The sequence below is a fragment of the Talpa europaea genome (assembly GCF_964194135.1).
Source record: "Talpa europaea genome assembly, chromosome: 3".
Lineage (NCBI taxonomy): Eukaryota > Metazoa > Chordata > Mammalia > Eulipotyphla > Talpidae > Talpa > Talpa europaea.
In genome coordinates, this window is record NC_140069.1 from 119,118,143 (window position 1) to 119,137,685 (window position 19,543).

General features: G+C 34.0%; 1 protein-coding gene across 8 annotated transcripts in view; it reads right to left on the reverse strand.

Moving 5' to 3' along the window:
- Positions 1-19,543, reverse strand: part of COG5 (component of oligomeric golgi complex 5) — a gene marked incomplete at both ends in the record, with an annotated part of 167,069 nt that overhangs the window by 52,864 nt on the left and 94,662 nt on the right. For 7 of the 8 annotated variants that reach the window (XM_084230368.1, XM_084230370.1, XM_084230364.1 and 4 more), the window contains 2 exons: positions 2,411-2,615; positions 9,110-9,191. In XM_084230368.1, coding sequence (XP_084086494.1) covers positions 2,411-2,615; positions 9,110-9,191 — 287 coding nt within the window. The remainder of the gene's footprint in view (positions 1-2,410; positions 2,616-9,109; positions 9,192-19,543) is intronic. The other variant, XM_084230369.1, reaches the window with a different exon arrangement.

Here is a 19,543-nt window from a genome sequence, read left to right on the forward strand (position 1 = left end):
TATTCTAAGCTAATTTGTTTTTACAATATTCTTTATCAATTATAATGTAGCCTACTAAATACTTCTTTCCTCTTAATTCTTTGCATGTCTCAATTATTTATGATGATTTTCATTTGTCAGTTTAACTATTGGCTCTTATATTTTTCTTTGACATTTACCAATAAATGACAATAACCATTATTTCCATCTGCTTTCTTACTCCTGTAATTTCTCCATATCTTTGTATACCACCCATTTAAGAATTACAAAAAAAAAAAAAAAAGGATTCTTCTAGTATCCCTTCTGCATTGTTTTCTTTTTCCAAACAAATCCCCTTGCATCATAAAATGTTAACCTTGAAAACATCTGACCTGTGTCTTTATCTATATAAAACCTGGCTTTCTCCTTTTCCCAGCTTTCTGGTCAACTTACATGCTCCAGAAGTGAGATTGCTCTTGGCTCCTTTATCATAATACCAAATTTATCTGAATACTTTCTCATTCAATAAGTAGTTCATTCAATATAGATTAACTGAGAATACTATGTACCAAGCTCTAGTTAAGTACTAGTAAGATACAGATTTAAAGTGCTATACAATCTAGTGAAGGAATATGCAGGCAAAATGCTATAATAACTTCTACAATAGATGAAAACTGAGAGAGCACAATTGAGACAGGGAAACAACTAGTACCTAAATTTGTATGAGGCAATAATCTATTGAAGCCCATGTCAACTACTTAAATATCTTCTCGATTTTTGTTCCTGTCATTTTCTAACATAAAGAAATTTCAGGACTGAACTGTAAGTGCTTTCTTCCTATTCTCCAAATCTGCTGCAAGGATCCTTGGTGACTATAAATGTAAAAACACTTAACTTTTCTAAAACCTGTCCTCTAGTATAAGTTTACCTTTATTAGCTTTACAATTGAGCTTCCATATTTGTCACCATTCTAAAATGGCTATACCTCTAAGATCTCCATGCCTAAAACAACTTCATACACTCTCCACCTTTTCTCCAGTCTCCTCCTCCCCCAGAAATATTAAGTGTCTACAGTATGCCAGGTACTTTCTAGGTATAGAAAACACAGCAGTCGAGCTGGTTTAAAATAATTCCCTGCAGAACTTGGTCAAATTTATGTTTTATTCTCTGCTTTCTTTCCCAAAAGAATATTTAAAATTCACTGCATTTGTTTTATTACCCTCATGATTTTTTGCTTTCTTCGAATATGGGTTATAACTCCTCTTCCCCACCAATTGCTCTACTAAACTTAGTCTCCAAAGCAAATTGGTTTTTTTTTTTAACTCTGATTTTTTTCCTCTCCATTGAATTTGCTGCCCCCTCCCCCTACAAGGAACATATACTCATTTTAAATAAAAGCAGAAAATATAAAATAAAAATTCTACATCCTAGAGATAAAATCACTGTTATCATTTGCTATATATTTTTCTAGATCTTTAAAGAGTGCATGCATATGGATTTAAACATAAAACTAAGTCAGAAATAAAATAATATATGTGCTATTTTAAATTAACTTTAAAAAATTAATATATTATCATTGAATAGATCAAGAGATATGGGCAAAATTCCTGTCTTCTCTTGTATCAGTGCTTATCTAACTTCCTTGTTTAGAATAGAATCATTCCTCTTACTATACTTCTTACCACAATGGATACAATTCCTATAACAATTTAGGAAAAATATTTGAAAGAGAAACATTTAAATAGCATCGATGAATCTTTCCAACATTTTTCTTACAAGTCAAATAATAAAAATTAGGTACTACCCGAGTCTGTCTCATCACAATAAATATGATTATAGTGTTATAGAGGGAATGTATGTGAGCCAGTCAATTGCCTGGTGCTCAGATAAAAATCTGAAAATAATACTTCTCAATTTGGGAGGAAAAGCTAGCTGGTTTGACCCTGTTAAAATGGTAGACTGTTTTCAATGTGACTTCTGAATATGGTTATATGAACTATACTTTCTGGGTAATTTTGACTATACTGTTTTTTCCTCACAGAGAACCAATCTCAGCATAGGTTTATTTCTCCTGTAGTTCTTAAACACACTACTTCTTTTACATTACATTTATATCAGTGTTCCATCAATGATGATACTATCAAATGTAATTATAGACATATTATAATTACAATTAAAAGATAATGACAACATATGATCATCTCTCCTAGCTCTGCTCACCCTATTTTGTTATAGTTTAAAACAGATTCTAATAGGAATCATGCTGCTTAACTAAAGATGAAATTTGACTTCTTCAGTTAAAAATGCTGCCAAGTCTTTTAAGGTATGCAAATAAATAAAAAGTATTACCAATACTTAAAAGATTAGCATATTCTCAATTTCAAATTTATAGTAAAAACAAAAGACAAACTCTTTAACATGCCAACAAACAGGTCTGATTAAACAAACATACTCATAATCTGGTCTTTTAGGTAAGAATATGTCCTGTGTATCATCTTCTATGTGTTGTAGGTCAACATAGAGATCTGTAGTTCCACTTGCATTAAATTTTCCTTGAATATTTTGGCTGTATTGTTGAAGACGCTTCCATAAATCATTATAAAGACGCAATAATTTAGGGTATTCTCCTTCAAATGCCTGTTTTAAAAACACAGAAGCTGCCAAGTAAAAAATTGACATGAATTAGATAAATGATAAACAATAAAATGTAGCAAATAAATATTGACTTTGCATATGAAGATGATGCTACATACAGCCTGGACAAACCAAAGATGGGTTCCAATGAGGAGCTTTATAATAATGCTAGTAACATTAATTTTTAAAAATTCAAGCCTGGCCCACGCAGGGTACCTCTACTAAGAAGAGAGAAAATATCAAAGTTCTTTAATGGTGCATGGGACTGGAATAAAAAGTTGGAAACTTAAGGAATCTTGAATTAGGTTACCCATGGAAGATTTACTAAGTTATGGAGATATAAGAGAAACTGGGGTACTATCTAAAGCTTCAAAAAGTAGCTTAATGTTTGTGGAAATATATGTGAGGAAACCAAAGACCAACTGAGGAAAGAGAACACAACATAAACATAAGCAGATCTTTCTTTTCATGAATACATCCACCAGATTCTGAAGTTACATGAGGTGGAAGTTAATAAGCAAATCTTAGGTGGCAGAGCTAGATTAACCTCAATATTTCAGGGCTGAGGAGAGAAAGACTTTCCAACTTCTCAGTTAAAAGCAAAAACAGACAATTATAAATCTGCAGGGGAGGAGGGGGGAGAGGGATCAGGGAGGGCAGGAGGAGCACAGGGGACTAAGGTGATGGTGCACAGGTGCACTGGTGAAGGAAACTCTATAGGGGACCACACTTGAAGGGGTGGGGGGAAGCAAATATTGTTTAAAAATGAATGATGATGTAAAACAATTAATTAAAAAAAAGTGTGGGAGATGCATGTCCCCAAAACAGAGAGAATTAAAGATAGACTGATTCTTACTATTATAGCAAGTGTCCCAATCCAACTCAATTCTAGAGTCAACTGAAATGACCAACCTACATAAAACTGGAGTGCCAGAGGAAAAGATAGAGTCCAACAAAATACTTCAGAATAAGTAAGTAAATCTTATGAATCAGTAACATAGACAACTCCATAGAAAATGTAATAATTTATAAAGGAGCATCTCTGAACAGTTAATAAACAAATAGAAAAATGAATAGTATCATTAACCATAAAGGAAATATTAAAACCAAATATGACAAAATTATATACCCCCCAGAATACCTAAAACAAATAACAGAAAATACCAAGTATTAAAAAGGATATAGAAAAACTAGAGCTCTTATATAGTGTCAATGGGTGTTTAAAATTTTTTAAAACATTGGAAACCTCTTTGACAGTATCTACTAAAGCTGAATATATGAATATGAATACTTTATGATGTGCTGTATTAGTATCCTATAGCTGCTGTAACAAATTACCACAAATTTGGTGGCTTAAAATAACACAGCTGCATTATCATGCAGGTCTAGACATCAGAAATGCAAATTTGTCACACTAAGTCAAAACCAAAGTGTCAACAAAGCTGTGTTCCTTCTGAAGATTAATGGGCAATTTTCCCTTGATCATTCCACCTGCCTCCATTCCTCACCTTGCGGTCCCTCTTCCAGCAACTGTATCACTCTGACCTATCACTCTGACCTGGGCTTCCATAATCACTCTCTTCCTTTGACTCTCCCCACTCCTCCTCACACTTTAAAAAACCTCAGTGACTATACTGGGCCCAGCAGGATGATCCAGGATATACCTTCTACCTCAAGATCCTTAAATTACATCTGCAAAATCCCTTTTGCCATATAACCACTGCAAATCTTTGGGAGGGTTCTCTGTCAACACACCTGTTTTCCATCCCTAGGTTTGTTTCCGATAAGAGAGGACAGAATTATCACAGCAGCATTATTTAAAAATAGCTCAAAATGGGAAACCACCCAAATGTGGGAACCACCATCAATAATACAGTAGATAAATATAATTTATCAATGGATAATGACCTACAATTGCACACAACAACATGGAAGATTCATAAACATGTTGAGCAAGAGAGGTTAGAGAGCAAATACAAGAGGGTTACATAGACATGTTAAGGTATGAAAAATTAATTTAGGCATATAATATTCATACTGTATGAGTATTATACTTTAATAAATTATTCTTGAGTGATAAGAAATCAATGAAGTATTTTTAATGTGTCTAATTTTTATTTTAGTTTTTCCTGTTTTATTTTAGTTTTTCCTGAGATATAACTAATATATAACATTGTACAAGTCCAATGTAGATATGAGATATATGTGTGTACGAATGAAGGATTTTAACGAAAAAATGGTATAATCAAATTTGTCCTGCCAAAGTAAGAATCCAAAAACTTACACTAGATAGATAACTTCCTCCCAGGTTTTAATAAACTTTTAGTATTTTCTGAAGACTCCTCTTTAGTCTACAAAAGTTGTATTTCCTTGCAATGAATATGCAATGGAGCTATGAAAGTTTGTTCAATAAATGGTGCTGGGAAAACTGGGTTGTTATATGCAAAAGAAAGAAGCTTGACTATTACCTCACACCATGCACAAAAACCAATTGGATTAAAGAACCAGACATAAGACCCAAAACCATAAAATATACAGAAGGAAATATAGGTGGAATACTACATGACATACACCTCAGCAACATCTTTAAAGACTCATCACCCAAAGCAGTGATAGTGAAGGCAAAGATAAACAGCTGGAACTACATCAAATTAAAGAGCTTCTGTACAGCAAAAGAGACAGTAACCAAAACAAAGAGACACCCCACCAACTTGGGAGAAAATTTTTGCACACAACACTAATGATAAAGGACTGATCACAAAAATCTACAAAGAGCTGATGAGACTCAACAAAAACAAAGTAAATAATCCAGTCCCAAAAAATGGGCAGAAGAGCTAAAAAGGAACTTCAAAGAGGAAATGCAAATGGCCAACAGGCATATGAAAAAATGTTCAACATCACTTGCAATCAGGGAAATGCAAATCAAAACTACAATGAGATACCATCTTACACCAGTGAGAATGCCTTCAAGGCAACAAGCTATATTGAAGCCCTAGGTATGCAAGGCTTTAGTCAATGAGAATACTGCTAAACCAAGAGTATTCTATGTCTTATGGGTTGGGGAGATCCAATCACAATAAATATCACAGTGTATTAGAAAATGATTAAGAACTGGGCCTCCCTGGTGGTGCAAGGGGTTAAGACGCAACCTATGAAGCTGTCCGCAGCCACTGCAGCACGAGTTCGATCCCCGGCCAGGGAGCTACTCACGTGGCACATCAGGCCTCTCCTGTCTCACCAGCTGCTCCCCTCAGCAGCGTATTTCACTAGATCTGCCTGTTCTGTTCCCTACTCTGTCTCTGGTGAATTCTCTCACCCCCCACACCTCTGGCCTGGACCCCAGTTCTTGTATGCATAAATAAATAAATCTTTTTTAAAAAAGAAAATGATTAAGAACTGAAGAAAAATATAGCAAGTAAGAGGGATGAGACATTCAAGGAAAATCATCAGACTACAAAGAACTGTTTTCATTTCAAAAGAGTAATGTTCACTTTGCTTTTTCTTAAACCAAAAAATACATATTATAATCCAATAAGCTAGTGAATAATCAATATTATGTGGAAACTACAATAAAAAACAACAGACAAAAAGCTTAGAAATCACCTTAGAAATAGCCATTGCCCACAGAAAATTAAAGCAGCAGACTTTCTACCGAAGCCTCTTTAAATCTTCATGGAAACAAGTTCAGGCCCCTTTTCTTTTGAATTAAGTAAATTCATTGTTTGTCAGACTCCTAGAGTATATCTTGTTATATCTAGAACTTCTTTTTACTAAGCATGAACATTTATAATCAGAAAACATGTTCTGAAAGTAGGAAATTTTCCCTTTAGAAATATTCTGCCAAAATATTACTTACTTAGACAATCTGTTAATCTTTAATTCTGCAGATGGTTGCATTTCCTTAATATTGCCTGTCTATAATTTCAAGAAGCACTACAGTACACTTCAGGGACTATATGTGCTATACAAATATAAGAAAGGTGCTTTACAAACAACTTACTTTGGAGTTTTCCTAAAGGAAGTTATTAAAGTCATAATGTTATTAGATGTAACAAGCTACTCTGAACATGAAATATTAATGGGATTTCCTGCCTAAAAATATTAAATTCCATCTCAGAAGCTTCTTTGACTACACAAGTCAAATAGGCACCTATAAAAGCTGAAAAACATATACTAGGTTGAGTACTTAAGAGATATGTTACTGCATAGTGAATGGAAACAATTTGAATAGAAATTTTCAGAGTCTGGGGGCAAAACACAAAAAGATACCAGAAATCAAAAATATGAAAATGAAGACAAAAAATGCAAACTACTCTTTGAGAGGGAAAATTAAATAGCAACCAAAGAAGAACTCTGTAGTTTTATTTCAGGTTTTTTTATTAGATGCCAGTAACTTGGTTTATGAAGGGAAGAAATTTAAAAAAAAAGGAGAAATGCAAGGAAAAAACAACAAAAAAACCTCGGAAAGTGTGAACAAAATTGCTCAGAGGATATGGTAAACAAAGCAGGCTCTAATACCAGTAAAAGAGTAGTTTTGAAGAGGAGGAAAGTTACCCTACTCTCAGGCTCAAAGGGAAAAAAAGTGGCTTTTCAATGGAGGAAAGGCAAAGGATAATGACATTAATTATCTTGATGACCCAAAAGACAAGACTGGTTTTGAGAGTGAGCAGAATGGGAAAGAGGACGACATATGGAGAGTCCAAGGGTATGTAGTAGTTAAGGAAAGTAAAAACACAGATGACCAATGACAGCACCCACCTCTAATATTTTAAAATATACTTCTAATCATTGTTCTTAAAACTATGTGAGTACTACTATTGATGGTCAAGATGGAATAATAATAGAGACTACAATTACCTTCCTATCTGAAGGAACCAAAAAATAAGACAAATATATGAAATAATGCTTTTAAAAACACATAATATCGGGCCTCCCCTGGTGGCGCAGCGGTTGAGCGCTGGGCTGCGAGGCTGCCCGCAGCCTCTGCAGCGCCGGTTTGTTCCCTGGTCTCCAGCGAGGGTCCCACCAAAAAAAAAAAAAAAAAAGTCATGCAAAAAAGGCAATGATCCCCAAGAGTCAGGAAATAGATGAGGTGGGCCCTGTGATTGCCCCGAGTTTACTTCCTTGAAGGAATATCCAGTTCATGGCACAGGAAATGGGAAAGACTCTCAGCCCTACTGCACAAAAACAGTAGGACTACTTTTAGTCCTACTTTCTACCAGGAAGACAGAAGCAACTTTCTCCCTGCCCTGTAACATAATGAGAGTTCATAGGACAGAATACCAGAAAGGAGAGAATTATACAAAGAGAGAACTACAGAGATCTGCAAATAATATACCTGAATAGTAAAACACTAGTCAGTACATGTATGTGAAGAAATTTCCAGAGTCTGGGCGTGAAACACAAAAAGAATTAGAGAGAACATACCCATATTCACACAAGTCTAGAAAGAGTGCCTGTTACCTAAATCCAGGATGAAAAAAATCTCATTAATTCAGAGTATCTGGTAAGCTACTAAGTAGAGGGAACTAGCTCAGTAGGAAATAATTAGCCTTAGAGAAAATACTGTTCAGGTTTTGCTAATACATCTTAAAAACAAGACTGAAAAAGACTAAATTATTTCTAAGTAACTTGATAGTACCCAAAAATTAGAATACTTATAAGAAGATAAAAATATTCAACACAGAACAAGGAAAAACTCATGTTTGATATCCAACCAAACATTGATATGCAGAAATATAGAAAAATATTATACATATTGAGAAGAAAATTTAATCACAGGACACAGAATTGACACAGGTAAATATATCAGACAAGGCCATTTTCATTCCAGTCTCACTGCCTAAAGTGACATTCTCTTAATTTCTTAGTGATATGTCAGGGTAAAAGTTTGTCTTACACTAAAGAGTTTACCTTGTATTAAAAGTATGTTAAATTTGCAAATAATAAGCAATATTGGAAGAGGCTATGCCCACAGGTCAGAGATTTTTTTAAAGTATGCTAAATAAGGCCATTTAAAAAATAATGCTGTCAAAGTGAGGTAAGAAATAGTCACAATACAAATTAAATTTACTCATTAAAGAAAGGAAGAAATACTGATAAAGCTATACAATGTGAAAAGCTAAATATTAAATAGAACTTCATGATAATTGTTTTCATGGAAATCAATTATTTTCACACATGGAGAAGGATATAACTGAAAGGCTAAATTTATATTACTACATTTAAGTACAGGAACAATTCAGACAAAAATCATTAATATTTGAAACATGAAAAATTAACTTATTCTTCTGGAGAGTTTTATTCTAAAGGCATATTACAAGTCATATGTAAAAATTAACTTATGAAACTGAATATACATACACCTAACATTTTCTAGATTTGAAGTCTAGAAAGAAATGACAATTAGGAATTTTAAAAGATATGCTTGTAAACCAATCAAGCAGAAATTCTTGATATTAAGCTTTAAAGTAACTGAAAAATTTGTAATGAATTTGAAAATGAATAGTATACTTACAATTTGTTGCCATGTGAAATTGAGAAGAAAGTGCTTGAGTAACTGAATTCCAAAAAGTATATAAGATTTCAGATTGTCCATCCTGTGAACCCAAAAAAGGGGAGGGGGGTATATTAATTTCTTTAAAAAATTATAATGGATAAAATGTAACACTGAAAATTAAAAACATGTTTATATGGAAATTCCTAAGACACCTAACTACCAAACAATGTAATTAGTACATAGAAATACACAGATGATTCAAATCATGTCTTATGCTCAAGTAATTAGTTATCATCCTACTCTGCTATTTACTATCTGTCATAGGTAACTGATTAATATTCACACCATCTTTCCATCTGTAAAAAGGAGATGATAGCAGTACCTACCACTATGTGATTATTATGAGGATTATAAAAGTCTATAAAAGTCAAGTCTTGGGACAGTTCCTGATGTGTAATAAAATGCTCAGTAAGTGTTAGTTATTATTACATTTATCATCATCATTATCCTTAGATATACAGAAGGCAATTTGTGTGTCTATAACAAAAATGGACAAAGAATGCTTAAACTGAGGATGAGCACCAGAAAATAATTCACCAGAAGTACAGACACAATTAAAAAAAAAAAAATTACAGAAATGACTACTGCTCGGCTTAACACAATACAACTCGGCTTAGCACAATACTCTCATTCAACTTGGAATATGTTTTAAAAAGTAAATCACTAAATATGTGCCATTCTCACTGGTGTAAGATGGTATCTCATGGTAGTTTTGATTTACATTTCCCTGATGAGAAGTGATGTTGAACATTTTTTCATATGCCTGTTGGCCATTTGCATTTCCTCTTCAGAGAAGTTTCTTTTTAGCTCTTCTGCCCATTTTTTGACAGGATTATTTTCTTTGTTTGCGTTGAGTCTCATCAGCTCTTTGCAGATTTTTGTGATCAGTCCTTTATCATTAGTGTTGTGTGCAAAAATGTTCTCCCAGTTGGTGGGGTTTCTCCTTGTTTTTCTTATTGTCTCTTTTGCTGTGCAGAAGCTCTTTAATTTGATGTAGTCCCAGCTGTTTATCTTTGCCTTCACTATCACTGCTTTGGGTGATGTGTCTGTAAAGATGTCTTTGATGTGCAAATCACGTAGCGTTTCGCCCATATTTCCACCAGTGAGAATGGCACATATTAAAAAAATTAGCAACAACAAATGTTGACGAGGGTGTGGAGAAAAAGGAACTCCCCTGCACTGTTGGTAGGAGTGCAAACTGGTCCAACCACTATGGAGAGCTGTGTGGAGATTTCTGGACCTACTAAACATAGAACTTCCATATGATCCAGCAATTCCACTCCTAGGTATTTACCCAAAGGACACAGAAACATCAATTCCAAAGAACACCTGCACCCCTATGTTTATAGCAGCACTGTTTACAATAGCTAAGCTTTGGAAACAACCCAAATGCCCAAAAATAGATGACTGGATCAAGAAGATGTGGTCCATATATACCATGGAATCTTACTCAGCATTCAAAAAAGATAAACACTTGCAATTTGCAGCAACATGGATGGCGCTGGAAGGGATCATGCTCAGCGAAATAAGCCAGAAAGAAAAAGAAAAATACTGGATGGTCTCACTCATAGCAGGAATCTAGAAAACTTAAATAAGGGACCAGGAAAATGAATAACTATAAGAAAGTGAAAATCAAAATCAACAAATAACTATGAACCAGAGACACTTTTTGGGGGTGGGGGACGGGAGGGGAGGGATTGGTGTCAGAATGGGGGGGGTTGCAATTGTATGGGGAATATAAAAAATAAAATTTATTATTTAAAAAAAAAAAAAAAAAAAAAAAGTAAATCACTAAAAAGAAAAATACTGTGGTCCAAGTATCCTTTTTTAAAAATAGGACAAAGCGTTTTAATACTATTAAGACTGAATCACACTCCTAAAAATTTTACTAAGTACTTTTTTTTTAAAAGATTTATTTATTTATTTATTTATTTATATAAGCACTGGGTACAGTCAGAAGCACGGGAGGGTGAAAGGATTCACCAGAGCCATAGTGGAGAACAAAACAGGCAGACAGACGAAGTACACTGCTGGGGGAGTGGAGGGCACGGCAGGAGAGGTCTGTGCGCCATGTGGGACCCTCACCCAGTGGCCGGGGACCAAACCGTTGCTGCAGAGGCTGCGGGCAGCTTCGCAGCCCAGCACTCAACCACTGAACCACCAGGGGAGGCCCTTACTAAGTACTTTTAAAGTACTTCTATTTGTTTAGTGCACAATATATAATTGCTGATAGTATATAAAATAGAAAAATTTCAATTTCATATATGTCATGCTAGTAGCATAAAATCAAGTATGTCCAATGTGCAAATGAGTGTCATAAGAATTAGCACAACTATTAATGCTGATTTAGTATTTGTATTTGTAACAAATGAATTTCTAATTTTCAAGGTTATAAACGAAGAAAATTACCAACAAAAATTTCTTCTGACTTATATACCTGTACACACTTCTGTTTTCATTGTAATTTTTTTATGTCTTTTGCTTTGAACTTACTCAAGTGGACACTATGTCATAAAAAAGGCAAATCAAGTACCTATTAATTTAATATACAATGATCATAAAATATTCAAACTCCCACTGTTTTGTGCAATATGTGTACTGTCATACCATGAATATTAATTTTAAAAGACATATTTTAAATAGATTTTTAAAAAGATTTATTTATGCACACAGGAACTGGGGTGTAGGCCAGAAGTATGTGGGGGTGAAAGGATTCACCAGAGAGAGTGGGGATCAGAACAGGCAGCTCTACTGAAGTACAAGTGTTGTCTGATTTTTCCACTGTATATATTTTTACTACCTTTTCTTTTGTAATTAATAATTACTGAGGAGATACCTTAAACCTATCTAAATATCCTGTTCCATCAAACACTCCTTAGATTCAGCATTCACTGATGATTACTGCCTGAATCAAAACTTTCCACAATACTTAGAAAATAATTATCTTTTTAATTTCATCATTTTCCTATATTCATGATAGTTAACTGTAACTGATTTCTCATTTGTCAGTATGTCTCTCTATATGGATTGCAATATGGATCTCTGAATTTTTATTTCATTCAGGAAGTTCAAATTTCATTATTGTCCTTAATTGTTTTGATTATTACCTTTGGACCATTTCCTTACTTACTAGCACAAGATATTCAAACTTAACCCTAGGTCCAGAATCAGCAATATTTGAAAAATGATGATCCTTTTGTCATTCTTTATTGAGTTGTTCACCTTATTTGAGTTTTAACAACTCAATATATGTATTTGTATATATAGTATTCTATATAATGTATATATTCTGATTATCAGTCCTTAGAAAATAGATATGACTTTTAGTGGTTTCATATACTTGAGCACCATTAGCACAACACAGTTTTAGAACAATTCCATCATCATTCCCTTTTTATCTATTTGCAATCAAATTCTGATCTAATACCCAATATTTGACACCAGAATAATTACAGCTGTTGTAATGATGTATAGTTCACATATCCCCACTATAGCTTCAACTATTTGATCTACTTGTGCCAATTCATATGTATATCTATAGGTGTGTATGTGAATGTGTATGTATATACATATGTACAGATACTCCTCAGAGGTTCTCTTAGTTTTTGCAGAGCCAACAATGCATTTAAAAGTATGCTTTTTAATGGAGAATAGTGCCAGGAAAACTAGACAGCCACACACAAAAGAATGAAACTAGACCATTATTTTAAATCATCTGCTAAAATCAATTCAAAATGGATGAAAGACATGAATCTAAAACCTTACACATAACTAAACATACACGATAAGCTCTTTGACATCGGCCTTACTAATAATGTCTTTGTGGATTCATTTCCAACAGCAAGAGAAATAGAGTCTATAAACAAGTGTGACTACATCAAACTAAAAAGCTTCACCGTAGCAAAAGAAACCATCATCAACACAAGAAGATAGCCTATTGAATAGAAGATATTTGCAAAACATTTATCAGACAAGGGATTAATACCCAATATATGTAAACAACTCATACAACTCAACAACAAAAAATACAACCAGATTTTAAAAATGTGCAAAGGATCTAAATAGACACTCCACTAAAGAAGATACATAGATGGCTGAAAAACACAAGAAAAGATGTTCAACCTGGATAATCATTAGGGAAATGCAAATCAAAATGACAATGAGATTTTACCTCAAACCAGTTAGAATGACCATTTATCAAAAAGTCAAATAACGAATGTGGAGAGGAGTGGAGAAAAAGAAGCCTTCCTCCATTGTCAGTGGAATGTAAATTGGTGCAGCCAGTATGCAAGATGGTGTGTGGTTCCTCACAAAACTGAAAACAGAACTACCATGTGATCTACTGATCCCACTTCTGGGTACTGACCCAAAGAACATGAAGCCACTAACTCGAAAAGACAAATGTACCCTTATGCTCACTACAGCACAATTCACAAGATATGGAAACAACCCAAGTACCCAAAGACAGAAAAATGAGTAAAGAAATAAGTCAAAAGGAGAACAAACAATACTATGATTTCACACATTTGTGGAATATAAAGAGGAAGAAAACAAACAAACAAACAAAATAAAAACTCTTAGGTTCTGACGACAAAATAATGGTTAACAGAGGGGAAGGAGTGGACAGGGTATAGCTTAGTGGTAGTTGGTGACAGGACATTTGGTAGTGGGTGTGGTATAAAATTACAGTTGCCCAGGTGAGAAACTGTACCCTAAAACCTATACAGTGTTTAAAATTAATGTTTCTTTAAAAAAGAGAAAAAAATATGCTTTTCTTATTTACATTTTATTTGTACTGTAGCAAGAGGGCCCTTAAGAATATCTAGCTCCAGGGCCTCCCCGGTGGCGCAGCGGTTGAGCGCTGGGTTGCAAAGCGGCCCGCAGCCTCTGCAGCGCTGGTTCGATCCCCGGCTGCTCCCCGGTCACCGGAAGAGGGTCCCATATGGCGCGCAGACCTCTCCCGCCGCCCGCTGCTCCCCTCAGCAGTGTACTTCGGTCCTTCTGCCTGCTCTGCTCCCCGCTCTGGCTCTGGTGAATTCTCTCACCCTCCCGCACTTCTAACTGTACCTAGTGCTTGTATAAATAAAAAAAATAAATCTTTAAAAAAAAAAAAGAAAAAGAATATCTAGCTCCAATACAAGTAAAACTGTAAATCTTGTCTTTATAGATAGGAGTCTTTACTAATAATATCTAACTTAGAAATTTAATAAGCTTATTGCTACTGATTTTTTACTCAAATCATTAATGTTATTATCAAATAATTTGCTATGTCTAAAAGGGCAAGAGAAAACATATTCTTCATAGTTAAAATTCTTATTAGTACTATAGCTGCTCAAAATGCTCAACACATTCCAAATTTACCCTAATACATCCTACACACATGATTACAAGATTCTGTTCAATGGCAAAAATTTCTGGCTTAGAAAATGAAAGTATCACATCTACACTCCCACATACAGTTAAACTCATTTAATTCTGCAGATGAGAATCTACAACCTGTTTTCCACTGTGTGAATTTTGCATAATTTGTCAACAATTTGCTACATTCAAACATTATGTTCTATATAGTATTGATGATTATATAATGATACTAGAACTCTTAATTGACCTTAAAAGATATCAAAATTCAGCTTTTAATGTCTAATTAACAGCCTAAAATTCTAATTTAAAATGAAATGATTCACCCTTTCATGTTCACTTAATATAATATAAAAAGAAAAAAGTATTTTCCACATTTAAATGTCATAAAAATCATATGATAGGTGTGAAATGTGTCTTCACTTATGGTATTAACTGAAAATAGGTTAATTTTACAAATTAGCAGAACACTTATTAAACAGAAGCAGAACTAATTACCTTAATTAAGAAAAAGCCTTCAAAAGTCTCTGTATTTAAACTATATTCTAAGATTTGTTACATCTAATACAATTGGTCCCATTTTACATTATACTGAACCAATTAATGCCCTCTTTAGACTTTGATGCATTCTTTATACTATGATGAACATTTACTGCAAAACCTTCTGATCTAAGTAAGAAAGCATTGCACAAACCAAAATGATGTGGGATTTATTTCTCCTCTTGAACATTTCTAAGATTAGATTTTGAATATTAAAATGTACATCTCTCTGTTATCTGGAATCAAATATCTTAGCAAAAACCAAAGCAGATTTGGCAGTATTAACTTCAAAAATAAAAGTTTTTTACGTAAATCCATTTTTTATTACCTAAGAATATAAATGATTTAGTAATTTTTATAAGGACAGAACTTAGCAAAATCATTCTCACTTTTTTTATAGTTACCAAATTACTAAATGTCAGGTCATAAGCCCATGATTCTTTAAAGTATGATATACAATTGTGACATTCTTAGTCAATTCCTGATACTGGCTATTTAAGGATGCATGATTTCCTAAATTAAACATCTGATACTCTGCATGAATCAGTGTATAAGCATATTGTGTTATTAGAACTTTTAGATGAAAGTGACTTTCTCACATAATAGTAGTATGTAGTCAGTTTGAAACCCCTAAATAAAAGTTTTAAGACTTAAAAAAAAAAGATTGAAATAAGAATCATGATAGCAAATTACCAAGACAATCTCATTTTTGTCAGAACACCTCAGTTCTATATGTGGTATTACCATCCTCAGTTGATATGTGATATTCTTTGCACAATCATGGAGGCAAAACTTAGCAATATGATAAAAGGGCTGGAGGCCCCAATTCCTAATCACTGTACTATCATATCTTTGCCACTATTAGAATAGGGGTTCACTAAGAAAACCTTGTATGATTTGGCTTTCCAAATTGCTAAAAGTATACTTTATTAAAAATTATTTTAGAGTATTTTAAGCACATGGATACTATAACAGATATACCTTATTAAATAATGACAAAAACTAGCAGGACAGTTCATTTTCCCACAGATAGGTCTTAGAATCTTAATAAAGTTTCTCTCATAAACATAATTTTTAAAAAATCTATAGGATAACACAAATTAAAACAAAGAGATACCACTATCTGCCTATTAGAATAGCTAAGATCCAAAACACTGACAACATCAAATATTGGCAGGGAAGTCTCCTTCTTGTGATAGTGAGAATGCAAAATGATATAGCCATGTTGGAAGACAGTTAAATGGTTTCTTCCAAAGCTAAACACAATCTACCAAATGACCCAGCAAGTATACTTCTTGGTGTTTACTCAAATGCTTTGAAATTTCATGTCCATACAAAAACCCTGCACAGAATATTGACTTCAGTTTTTTCATAATCATCAAAAACTGGAAGCAACAAGATATCCTTCAAAAATGAATAAACAAAGTGTACTGATACAATAGAATATTAATCAGTGAAAAATAAGAAATGAGCTGTCAAGCTATGAAAAAACAAAAAGGAACTTTAAACACATATTGCTAATTGAAAGAAAAGGCTGAAAGTGTACCTATATAAATGCAATAATATGACATTCTGAAAAAGCAACACTATCAGTGGTTACCAGGGGTTGGGGAGAGAACTAGGGAAACAATGAATATGTAGAGCCTAGGGAACTTTTAGGGATGTGAAACTATTTTTTGTATGATATTGTAATGGTGGATACATGAAATTAAGCATTTGCATAAAATATGCATCTTGCAGAGATGTGATGCATTTGTCACAACTGATGAACCACTATTATTTCCATATTATTAACTAAGATCCATAGTTTATATTAGATTATTGTGTTGTTAAAGTACCATGGGTTTTTCATAATGCATAACGTCTTTTTTTTTAAAGAGGCATATATTTTTATTTATTTATTTATTTGTTTGTTTGTACATGCACTGGGTACAGTCAGAAGCACGGGAGGGTGAGAGAATTCACCAGAGTCAGAGCAGGGAGCAGAGCAGGTAGAAGGACCGAAGTACACTGCTGAGGGGAGCAGCGGGCAGCAGGAGAGGTCTGCGCGCCATGTGGGACCCTCCTCCGGTGGCCGGGGAGCAGCCGGGGATCGAACTGGCGCCGCAGAGGCTGCAGGCAGCTTCGCAACCCAGCGCTCAACCGCTGCGCCACCAGGGAGGCCCCATAATGCATAACATATTATGATAAAGTAATAACAGATAAAATTTCTGCTAGTTTTTTGTAAACCTAAAGCTGCTTAAAGAATGAAGATTATTAAATTTTCTTAAACTATGTAAGTATTAAGCTGCAACAAAGTGATAATTACAATAAATATTTAACAAAGGGAAATACAAAACAATTTTTTGTAGAAATGAAACAAAGCAAGAGAAAATCAAATATGGAAATTCCATGAGAGTTGAGTAAATTACAGAGGCATTGGAATCAAAAGCCTTAAAAACAAAGAAACCTGGAAATGGTGTCCTAATGTTCCTAAGTGACATGAAATTCATGGTGTAATTTTGTTTATATTCCATACTATAAGCCAAAGAGAAACTACCAATTCAAAGTTCAGTGAATTTCAAAACATGGACTACTACTTATGTAAATTTTAATGTATAAACTTAAAAAAAATTCTAGATAGATTTCAATTATTTTATTTAATTTTTGTGTGTAGAAGAACTGGGGTGTAGGCCAGAGTTGCGAGGAGTGAGAGGATTCATCACAGACAGAGTGGGGAGCAGAACAGGTGGATTTACTGAAATACACTGCTGAGGGGAGCAGTGGTTGAAACTGGAGAGGTCTGCTGTGCCATATGTAGGTTAGCTCCCTGGCCGGGGATAGAACCCAGGCCACAACTATGATAGCACTGAGACTTAACCCGTAGGACACCAGGGAAGCCTCCATATTTCAATTTTAAAAAGGTAATTGTTTGACATGATCTCCCTAGTAAAAAGAAACATTGTTTTAATGTATATTGTAGAAAGCATGTCATAATTTTAATACTGTTTCATCTTAAATTTTTATACTGTTTTATTTAATTTTTAAACTACACACCCATTAGTTTAAAGGCAAAAGACACTGAAGAAAGAACTTTTAACCAAGATACATCTATTTTAGGGCCTCCCCGGGTGGCGCAGCGGTTGAGCGCTGGGTTGCGAAGCTGCCTGCAAGGGTCCCACATGGTGTGCAGACCTCTCCTGCCATGCCCACTGCTCCCCTCAGCAGTGTATTAAAAAAAAAAAGAAAAAGATACATCTATTTTAAAAACTTGAAACTGCAAAAACTAGTAATGTAGTTAGAGCATTCTTTTCATAACACCCTTTCCTTAAAAGGAGATTGCAAAAGAATTAGAAATTTTGATCCAGGTATCACTGTTAATGACCAAAGAAATTATGATGATGTATCATCATTTACTCAAGTTAAAATTTTTTGAAGATCTTAAGGGTACCAGACTAGGGTCTCACTTCATTCTACAACACCTATACTTTTTACAAAGAGTCTACTGCTATCGATAATTATTTTAACTAACATAATAATATTCTCAATGGTAGTTATGAAATTATAAAAAAATTGCTTATAGCTTTACAATAAAAATACTATTTAGGGGGCCTCCCTGGTGGTGCAAGGGATTAAGATACAACCGATGAAGCTATCCACAGCCACACAGCACAAGTTCAATCCCAGGCCAGGGAGCTGCCCACATGGTGCAGCAGACCTCTCCTGAGTTACCGCTGCTACCCTCAGCAGTGTATTTCAGTCATTCTGACTGTTCTGTCCCCACTGTCTCTGGTGAATCCTCTCACACACACCCCCACACCTCTGGCTTGTAGCCCAGTTCTGTATGCATAAATAAATAAATCTTTAAAAAAAATACTATTTTAGGAAAATCTAATAAATGCAATGAAATTTATGTGTTATTTTCCTTCTCAGATATGTAGGGTCAGAAATCATTTTGCACTCTTCACAAATAACTTATATTTTTGGAGTACGTAAGAATGAGTACAATGAATTCCAAAGGGATTGAATTTTTTTTCATAAATATTACCCTAAAAGAACAAATATCTACTACACTGGATATTTAATTAAACAATGTACATGTGCTTTATGTGTTAATATTCTTAGTCTAAAAGAATGTTTGAAAAGCAATCTTTATTGGTTTTAATTCAGTGAGAAATTTTTCTAATTAAATGAAAAGGGTCAACAAATTGAAAGCATATATTCCTATTGTTAATAATCCTTTTTAATTGGTAGTAATTTACATGTATTTAAAATCTTGCCCAGTTGCCAGTGTTTGTTCACTAAAACTGTTGACAACTGTTGAGCTTTTACATAGAAAAGTTTGTAATACGTAAGTATACAAACTGGTGATAGCTTGATAGCGCTGAGACTTACGTATTACAAACATAAGTATTTGTAAATGGTACTACCCTTTTAAATTTTTAAATCTTTCCCTTATTCATTAGAATATGGTTTCATTACAACCGTTCTTATATTGTTAGATTATTAATTAAG